Source organism: Crocuta crocuta, unplaced genomic scaffold (genome assembly GCF_008692635.1).
Source record: "Crocuta crocuta isolate KB4526 unplaced genomic scaffold, BGI_CrCroc_1.0 scaffold346, whole genome shotgun sequence".
NCBI classification, from domain to species: domain Eukaryota; kingdom Metazoa; phylum Chordata; class Mammalia; order Carnivora; family Hyaenidae; genus Crocuta; species Crocuta crocuta.
In genome coordinates, this window is record NW_027527957.1 from 2584686 (window position 1) to 2595104 (window position 10419).

Here is a 10419-nt window from a genome sequence, read left to right on the forward strand (position 1 = left end):
GTGTGTGTGTGTGTGTGAGAGAGAGAGAGAGAGAGAGAGAGAGAGAGAGAAATACACAACTTTGGTCTTTCAAAGTGGAATACAACTATGTAAAACATCTGAGATCAGTGTTATCAGTAATGATCCTGAATCACCGGGCACCATGATGGCTTTTCTACCATCAATGTACTCTGTGTACATTCCATTCTTTTCTTCGTAACGTTCAGTACGGCAGTAGATTAAGCACCGAGGAAATGGCATTGACTCTTTTTGACCACCAGGGAAATGTTCCGTTCAGCGTGCCTCCCTAAAAAAAGCAGCTAGGCACTGGGAACAAACCTGACTGCATTTTCTCAGTGGAAAGAAAGAAGGACAAAAGGCCAGGCTATCTCATCTGAGATTTGCTAGTTTTGTTTTTTTAAGGTCTTCTCTTTGTTCGCTTTTAAAATGGGGAGGAGGGTACAACTTCTCCGCACTGATGTGAGAAATATACAAACGTCACCAAAGAAAGCAAGGAACATATTAGTAACATTGTTGCGGTGAATTTCACATTTCCTTTTCTCCTAAATAACAGCCCCTTTCATTCTTGAGTTGGGCTGACGCTCCAGCTTTTCAGCCGGGTAGAAGTTCGGCCACAAGATGGCACTGACCTGCAAACAAAGGAAAACACAGTGGCTCTGACTTTTAAAGCCCAGTAAAATTGTCTTGCCTTCCCTGGGAGTCCAGGACGGTGGGGATGCATGCTTACTTTCCTCTGCACCGTGCGTCTGTGCCTTACAACGTGTGGATGTTTCATTTCTTTTCCTTTCAGAATTCCTAGGCAACGCACCCCCAAAGTGTATATCCAAGCCGAGGTGTTTGTGGGGGGAGCATCAGGCGCTACTCGCGGGGCGCCGTCACGTGATCTGGGGATGAGGTGGAGTTCGGCTTTAAGGGGGCGTCTCTTCCTATCTTCATCAATCTTTAGGATCTCAGCAGGAGAAATACCAGCGGATCTTTTCTCCCGGCTCTGCTCCCTTCCGTTACCGTTCTTCCCGCTTTAATAAACGGGAGAAAAAGACGAATCCAACAGTGGGTAAGTTTCAAGTTTACATCTTCTTAGGGACTTTTGAGAAATCTCTCATTGAGGGGGCGGAGGAGAAGAGAAAAAGAAAAAAACCAAAAATATGCCTAGTGCCCGGAATTCACTCTGGGGAAACAGGTGGGGCTCGGAGTCAGCTGTTCAGTAGGCTCCCGGCGCAGGTAGGTNCGTACCCGGGACTTGACGGCATCCGCACACCCTGCTCCGCGAGGATTTCGGGACGCGGACCTGAGTTCTCCCCTCTTCAGGTTCCCGTAAGGCCGTATTCCCCTGACCTCGCGCATCTTCCGCCGGTTGTTTGTTTGTGTTGTTTTGTTTGTGTTTCTGTTTTTTTTTGGAGCTGGCTGCCCTGGAGGCTGCGCTGGAGTTTGGGCGGAGGAACCAGTGGCTGGGACGGTCTGAGGAAGGGTGGGTTTGGCGAGTGGTCCACTTTGGTCNGGGGGGCCCGCGGACCCCGGGGCCCAGGCACGGCGCCCCCAGACACTTGTGGGTTCCCGCCTCTGGGCTGGAATGGAGCCCCGATCCGTCCGTGCTGGGCCCGTCCAGCCTGTCGCTGCGCCCTGGAAGATGCCCTGAGCCCTAGCCTCTTATTTCTGAGTTTCAGTCATCAACTCTTTAGCTCCTTTGGGAACGGCGATGATGGAACCCGGCAGGGTTAGCACTGGAGGGTCCCAATACATGGGCTGGAGGTAGGGGTGGCTGAAGAGTGTACCCGTTGGTCTCTCCAGCTAGACTGGAGAAAGGCGAATGTTGTAAGAACTGATATTGGTCCAGAGACAACTGGCTGGCGCTGCTTCTTATTTTTGGTTTGGGTGCTTTGTTTGCCAGTTCTCATCATCACAGGTAGAGAGACCTCGTTTCTTGATAGACGGCTGACAAATGGAAGAGGGGGCCGAAAGGTTAGGAATGTGGAAAATTTGGGGCAGTTTCCCTAATGACACTGTATGGAAAAAGGTGGGCATGGAAGCGTGGCAAAAAGACTTTTGATTTAACCAGCCCATTTCATTCTTTGGTAACTGCTGGAGCACAGGAAAAAGTTAAGGAAGGGCAAAGGAGTGTGTTTTGACATCTTTCCCCCCCCCCCCTCCAGAGCTTTCAGATTTGTCATGCCTACCTGGATCCTAGAAAAAGCATATCTCACTAGGTGGTCCCCAGGCAGGGGGAAGTGCAAAACTTGCCTGTCACTCCCTGGACAGAAACAGAGAAACAGTATCTGTCAGCCTCAAGATTCTAGACTGCTTTCCTGGTAGAGAGCAGAAAGCTTTCCAGCCCAGTACCCCGCCTGTGCCTACAGACTGAGTGCTTTTCGGCGGGTGACTACTGCATTATTAGGCTTTCCTTTTCGTTGTAATCTAGCTGTCTATTGAACCAGCCCTCCTGGGAGAGAAAGGAAGAGAGAATTATGTAACTCACATAGATCAACTAGCAGTAACTTTGGGAGGCTCTGTGTAACAAGCCTGACATTCCTTTTCCAAAACAAGTAAGGTGAGCAGCCAATTCTGAGTATACAAAAAAATGTATCTGCTGCAGGGTATGACTAGAAACCTGTATTTTCAGATGGTAACAGCACTCAGAACAGGAAGCAGTGGAAGACCAGCATTTCAACTGGAAAGGAGGAGGAAATTTCCCTTTGGAAGGAGGCCAGTTTTCCAACTGGTGATGTATGTAGTATCTCTTATTTTGTCTCTAATTGCTCGTGATCACTATATTGAGATCTAACAGCCTTGAATTTTTGCAGTGTCTGTAGTTGCATATCTTATTTTAAATATCGGAATAGTGAATATCAACTTATTTTTCCTTGTGCAAAGACAATGTATGTGAATGCTTTCTCTCTGAGTATTACTTCCTGACAACAATCCTTTCTTGAAATTATACTATGGTAGGCTGAAAATACACATTTTATCCAGCGCAGAGGGTTTTACCAAACTGGAATGACTACTGAACATAACATTTAGAAAAGGAGGCTTTGCAAACACTTAAAAAGAAATAGTTTGCATTTTCTGTATAGTTAAGTTAGCATCTACTTAGTAGAAGTATGTCCATCACAGAGCATGTCCATCAAATATAATTTTAAAGGGACGAGAGCTGAATTTCAGTATATGCACTTGAAACCACCTGCAGGAAGCTGACTTGGTAGCCTGCACTCGTAAGAATTTGATAAGTGTTTACATTAATTCCAGTATGTATAGAATTTTGTCAAAATAAGTCAATGGATTTAAATTTTCTATTTTTCTTCCTTTGCACTTTAAACACCTCAGTCTGTGTCTCCGTTATTGAAATAGCCTCTTAATGAATCTCCCTACTTCTTTTCTTTCCTGTCTTAAGTCTGTGGAAAGCAGCAGCTAGAGTAATAATGTAAAACAAGTCCTAGACCTTCACACTTTTACCAAAGACTCCAGGATTCCTCCTCTTTCTCAGAGAAAAAGACTGTTCCATGGAATACTTACATATTCTGTTCCTCTTCTGCTTACCCTTCCTAATTATTTTCCTATTAGTCTCTCTCTTATTTATTCCATTTATCATTGCTATTTAATATGCCAGGTAAACTCTGGTCTTTGTTCTTTCCAGATAGGATACAGCCCCTGACATATCAATATGGCCTCCTCACTCACCGCTTTCAGGTCTTAGCTCATATGCCACTGTTTCGGACAAGCAGAGGCCTTCCCTACCACCCAGTAATAAAGTACAGATCTCAACAACCCCAGAACCCCTTCCTTGCTTTATTTTTCTGCATGATACGTATCATCTGGCATACTATCCCTTCTTGGCTTTCTTTGCCCACAAGACTGGAAACTCCAGGAGGTCACTGTTGTTTCCACTAAAACAGTGCCTGGTACGAAATAAGTATTCTAGGGGCGCCTGTATGGCGCAGTTGGTAGAGCATCCGACTTCTGCTCAGGCCATAATCTCACAGTTTGTGCTGACCGCTCAGAGCCTGTACCCTGCTTCAGATTCTGTGTCCCTCTCTCTCTGCCCCTCCTCTGCTATCGCTCTGTCTCTCTCTCAAAAATAAATAATAAACAATAAAAACAACTATAAATCCCCCCCCCAATGGAATGTTAGATTATTACTTCTTCAAGGCTTGTTCTCAAACACTAAGAGACAGAGATTATTCTCTCTGCTTTTGGTATTCTTAAGAGAAAAATGGTAATTACTGCATTAAGTTTACTTTATTTATTTTTAAAAATTTTTAATGTTTATTTATTTTTGAGAGTGGGGAGTGGGAGGGGCTGAGAGAGAGAGGGAGACACAGAACCTGAAGCAGGCTCCAGGCTCTGAGCTGTCAGCACAGAGCCCGATGCAGGGCTCCAACCCACAAACTCAGGCAAAATCATGGCCTGAGCCAAAGTCAGATTCTTAACCTACTGAGCCACCCAGGCGCTCCATTTAATGCATTAAGGTTAGGTGTCATTATTTACTAGTTGTTGAGAAGGGGAGACCCGTGCTTCTAAAACCATTTACAGGTAAAATCATTCCTCGTCTTAATAGTTTCATTCTCGCTAAATGTTAGAAGTCTTTATTTTTATTCAGTTTTATAAAAGCCAAGTTGTGGTTTTATAATAAATAAACACCTCATGTTCTAGAAAGCAAAAATACTCAAGAAAAGGTTTATTAGAGGTGTCATTTAAAAGGCAAATGTTTCATTAAATTTCTTATCTCCTTTGAAATAGAAGTAAATCTGCATGATTTTCTTTATTCTCACATAAAAAAAGAAATAAATGCAATTCCCTTTCTTAACACAAGCACAATAGCCTGTTAATTAACATAAGAAATCCCTAATCTCATCTATTTATTTAACAATCTAGGGGAACTCAGATTTTTTTTTTAAAGGAGTTTTTAATCTCTAAAAACATTTGTCTGTAATTTGTCCTGTTGGTAAGAAAAGAATCTTTGTATCACAAAATGCTCTGAAGGATCAAAATTACCACTAAAATGTAGACCCCGGCATTGTGTCAGTATACAGTCTAGTGAGGAGGGAGGATATTTACTTGCATAAAACCTTAGAAATTCTTTGAAAGCTTTTGACATATTAATAGAATCCTCGAATCTTAAAGTTAAAAGGAACTTCAGAATTACCCAGTTGAATCTCGCACACAATGCAAGAGCTCCCCAAAAGTCTTTCATGTAGTAGGTACGGGCTCTTGTATATGGGACACTCCATAGTTCTGCAGGCTGTTGATTTCATTTGATTAAACTTCTGTTCCTCATAGCGATGTGAAATTTTTGTTTTGTTTTTAAACACACTGTAATATAGTTCCCTTGGCCCTGTTTCTAGCTTGTATAGTTAAATATCCTAAGCCCAGTTTCCTATAGTGCATGCTGCCCATTCAAATATGAGAAGACATCTGTACCATTCCTATTCTTTTCTGGGTTAGACATCTTCTGTCCCTTCCACGGCTCTCCATATGACAAAGTGTTTTGATGTTTCACTAAATTGATCATCTCCTTTTGAATATGCTTGTGCTCAATAATGTTTGCCTTAAAGAACACAGTGTGTGGTGGAGCTATTAGTACAGCTTAATTATTTCATTTCTCTAGTATAAGAGGAAGAATTAGGGAAATGTGTTTTTTGTTGTTTTTATTTGTTTCATATCTTATGTTTTAACCTGTACATTAAATTTTTTTGTTGCATGCTCATATTTTCACAATATTTAGGAATCTGTTGACAGTGGTTTATCAAAGACTTTGGGCATGAGATTTATATAGACTTCTAATTTATAGACTATTACATTTTGCTGGATCAAAACATAGTAATGGAGTCGATTGCTAGCCCAATTAAAAATATTAGAAGTTTTTTTCCAAAATGTTTGCACTGTTTCTGCTATTTTAAAAAAGGTGTTTATAAAGATTACATATGTTTCTGTATTTCAGTGTCTTCACCTAAAACAGCACTATGAGTCAGAATTCATTTTGACTGTCTTCAATGAAATTAGTAATGCCATTGGTCATTTTCTCTTTACAGATTGTTCCGTTCAAGGGGGTGAAGAATTCAGAATAATTTTGATAAATGGATTGCAACATGGAGGATAAGAATAAGCTGAATATTTGATCTGCTTTGAAGAAACATATTTTCCATTTGTCTAGAGTAATCTGTAACAACCAAACCAATCAAAATGAATTCAACATTAATTTCCCAGGTTGAAAATCATTCAATCTTATGTAATTTTTCAGAGAATTCCCAGTTTTTGGCTTTTGAAAGTGATGATTGTCATCTGCCCTTGGCCATGATATTTACATTAGCCCTTGCTTACGGAGCTGTAATAATTCTTGGAGTCTCTGGAAACCTGGCCTTGATCGTTATCATCCTGAAACAAAAGGAGATGAGAAATGTTACCAATATCCTGATTGTGAACCTTTCCTTCTCAGACTTGCTTGTTGCCATCATGTGTCTCCCCTTCACATTTGTCTACACATTAATGGACCACTGGGTGTTTGGTGAGGCGATGTGCAAATTGAATCCTTTTGTGCAGTGTGTTTCAATCACCGTGTCCATTTTCTCTCTGGTTCTCATCGCCGTGGAGCGACATCAGCTGATAATCAACCCACGAGGGTGGAGACCAAATAACAGACATGCTTACGTAGGTATTGCCGTCATTTGGGTCCTTGCCGTGGTTTCTTCTTTACCTTTTCTCATCTATCAAGTACTGACTGATGAGCCGTTCCAGAACGTAACACTCGACGCATTCAAGGATAAATACGTGTGCTTTGATAAATTTCCATCAGACTCTCATAGGTTGTCATACACCACTCTTCTCTTGATGCTGCAGTATTTTGGCCCACTCTGTTTCATATTTATTTGCTACTTCAAGGTAAGAACACTTTCTTCCCTACCATTTTCATTTTAACCTTCTTTCCACAGAATTCCACATTAACTGGGTGGTTCTATTTGAACTTTTTTTCTCTCCGTAGATATATATACGCTTAAAAAGGAGAAACAACATGATGGACAAGATGAGAGACAATAAGTACAGGTCCAGTGAAACCAAAAGAATCAACATCATGCTATTGTCCATTGTGGTAGCATTTGCGGTCTGCTGGCTGCCTCTGACCATCTTTAACACTGTGTTTGATTGGAACCATCAGATCATTGCCACGTGCAACCACAATCTACTCTTCCTGCTGTGCCATCTTACGGCGATGATATCCACTTGTGTCAACCCCATATTTTATGGATTTCTGAACAAAAATTTCCAGAGAGACTTACAGTTCTTCTTTAACTTTTGTGATTTCCGGTCTCGGGATGATGACTATGAGACAATAGCCATGTCTACCATGCACACAGATGTTTCTAAGACGTCTTTGAAACAAGCAAGCCCAGTCGCATTTAAAAAAATCAACAATGATGATAATGAAAAAATCTGAAACTGCTCTAACATATGGCCCCAGGTAACATCTGTCTAAAACCAAGCACAACCCGCAACAATACTTTCATTCCCCCAAGGAGTGAGGTTGTAATCATTTAAGAAAGCCCAAGATTTGCTTGTCTTGCTTTTTACTGCTTTTATTGTAACTGTCATAATTACATTTGGACAAAAGGTGTGGGCTTTGGAATCTTCTGGCGATAGTTTTGATCAGACATGCTCGAAGTGCTTTTTGTAAACTTATGCATATAATACAAAGACTTGTATATTCGACTTGCTGGAAGGAAATTGCTTTAAAGTATTACTATTGACTGACTTCAGAAGCACGGTATCTGACATGCATTAGATTGGGCCATAGTGGTTTGATTAGGTTACATGGCCAATAGATTGGGCAGCCTGATGTAATGATAGACATTTCAGTCTGTTACAGAGATGACAGCATGCAAAAGCAGCATTCAAGATGTGGAGCCGAGTCTGTCTTATATACCTACAGTTTGAAGTCATTGAAGAGTAATTTGCATTTTTTAAAAATTTAAGACAGGATTTAATTTGCTCTTGATTTATCACTTAAGATAAAAATGCATAAAAATACTTCTCAGCTGTGAATATCATGGGGAATTGGGCCACCCACAAGAATTAAGTGGGAAAGCAGTTCTCTAACTTCAAAACTATTTTGGTACCTGACAACCAAAGGGTTTCAGAACAACTAACTTAACAAGCAAACTAGTAGTGCAGCAAATGTTGAATTATATTCATCTGAACTGTTGGTCAAGAGGCTTTCCATTCTTCACAGACTGTTCACTGTTTGTCGAGTTTTCTAGCCTAAATATATATGTGGCTCAAAAGGCATTTCCAGCTTTCAATGTGTAAAAATACAGAGTGCATTTTCCATACATCAGTGCCTATATAGTAACTCATTTTTAACTTTTTCAATGTCCATTTTTCAAAGGAGGACACCAAAGTATAATGTTAAAAGAATGTTCACCCTGGCTAGCAGGGATAAATACCTGAAAACTGAAAACACTTCATATAGCCCATATTAACTTGTATAAACTGTGTGCCTTGTGGAGTCTTGTAAATAATGTACTTTATGGAGTACTAAGTGGTTGTGTTATGTTAATATACTTAATTTCATGCATCCTGTAATCATGATGGAGCCTCAGAGTCATTTGGAGAGAAGATATTTTAAAGAACAAGATATAACTTCAGTGTATTAATAAACATATTAAATGTGCTTGATTTTAGAAGGGTAGACATTTTCTTTATTAAAATTGTTTTTGCTTTTTTTGAGTAGTCTCTTTTGTCTCGTTCTTCAGCTTAATTTCTTTTTGATTCCTGGTTTCCCTCTCATGATGTTCCCACAGCATCCTACTTCAGCTTACCAGTGAAACATTTTCTACCCCCTGGTATAACCATCGATGGCCCAATCCCTTTCCTTTGCTTCCTGAAGCTTCTTGGAGGCAGGGGCTGTCTTACATGACTGTCCCCAGTGCATTTAACAGTGACAGGTACTTAGAAGTTTTCCAAAAAATGTTTCTTAAACGAATAAATAATGACTAAATTGCCCTCCTTCTCATTTATGATCACATGGATATTACATTTTGACATTTTCAGACTCCTCCTAGGTTCATATTTATCGAGGAGATGTTTTCTCTTTTATTATTTATTTTTTAAACTAAGCAAAACTGGTGTTTTAGATTCTAGGAACTCGCATGTTTTGTCCTGTGAGTCAAACAAATCTCAAACTTTTTACATTGAACGTACATATGAATTCAAATTCTAGCCTAAGAGAGACTTTTAGTTAACTGCACAGAGAAATTCTAAAACCAACTTTTAATGTTTCGATAATGGGATGATACTGGAAAATATCATCTTTCCTTACCAAAACCTGGGATCCTTTAACGTTTTTCTGCCTTAGGGGACTAATGAGAAATTTTGTCTTTCTCCACTTAGGTGCTATGGAAACAAATTGCTACCTGAGAACAGCATTAATATGTTGGTGCATCTTTGTTGAGATGGCCATTTCTAAGATTCTCATTCAGCTGTGTAGGCTGCTGATTCCTTATTTTTACATAAATAATGAACTGAATATAAAGTTCTTTAATGCATAGATGTCAGTGACCTAATAGTAAAGTCTAGGGTAAACAACAGATCCAGAGTGTTTCAAGAAGAAAAAAAGAGTGTGCGTACTAAATACAAATTACGGAACCATTGGGTTTTCTTAAACCCAAGAATTAAAATCAATCAACTGTTTTAGTACAAGAGCATAATTGTAATGCAGCTTGTATAAATTTAGAGTAAAATGATAATACAATTTTTAAGCACTCAGCATGTTCCAAGTACTGTGTCAAGTATTTAAGTCCTTGTGAGGATGCATGACCAATATGACCACTTGACATAAGAGGAAACTGAAGCTCAAGTTGTAAAGTTTGAGCCCCACACTGGATAACAAGTAGGGTGAGAATCAAACCAAGGTCTGTCTAAACTAAACAGTGAACTGAGCCTATGACAGAGTTTTAGAAAATAATTTGCTTTGCTCTCTTTACAAGTTAAATTGTTAGGGCCTAATATTACCATTCACCACCTTTCTTTTAGCTGCAGGAAGGAATGAAGTGAAGACAAGTTGAGAAAAAAATGGCCATTAGGATCATATGTAGCCATAATTCCCTTCTGAATTAGAGAATGCTACTTAAAAATGTACTTTGATTTTTCATATTAGTTTTATTTCTTTACAGTTAGCTGGGTATTTTCAACCCTTTTCTATTCCACAAATTTCCAAGGAAATATAAATCCATGTTATAATTTCAGAATTTGACAGCCAAAGAAGTGTATATTTTGATGATGAAACTATTTCTCCACACACAGTAAAAGTGGTGGGAAGAGGCAAATTTAAGCTGGAGTTCCGGGGCTAACTGGCCTTGTTCCCTCACTGCAAAAAATGTGAGTTTATGGACATTGGTAGATCTTTCCTTAAAGCCAGGATTGCTTTATCTCAGC

General features: G+C 39.8%; 1 protein-coding gene across 1 annotated transcript; it reads left to right on the forward strand.

The window, feature by feature from the left end:
- The first annotated feature begins 2664 nt into the window (after window positions 1–2664).
- Window positions 2665–8712, forward strand: NPY1R (neuropeptide Y receptor Y1). The gene is made up of 3 exons (XM_077752757.1): window positions 2665–2721; window positions 6024–6870; window positions 6971–8712. Exons 2-3 carry the CDS (start codon window positions 6175–6177, stop codon window positions 7421–7423), a joined length of 1149 nt encoding a protein of 382 aa, XP_077608883.1. The 5' UTR covers window positions 2665–2721; window positions 6024–6174; the 3' UTR covers window positions 7424–8712.
- Window positions 8713–10419: the final 1707 nt, after the last annotated feature.

Coding starts and splice junctions, on each gene's coding strand:
- NPY1R (XM_077752757.1), top strand. CDS start 6,175: ATGAATTCAACATTAATTTCCCAGGTTGAAAATCATTCAATCTTATGT. Junction 6,871..6,970: donor TATTTATTTGCTACTTCAAG/GTAAGAACACTT, acceptor TTCTCTCCGTAG/ATATATATACGCTTAAAAAG.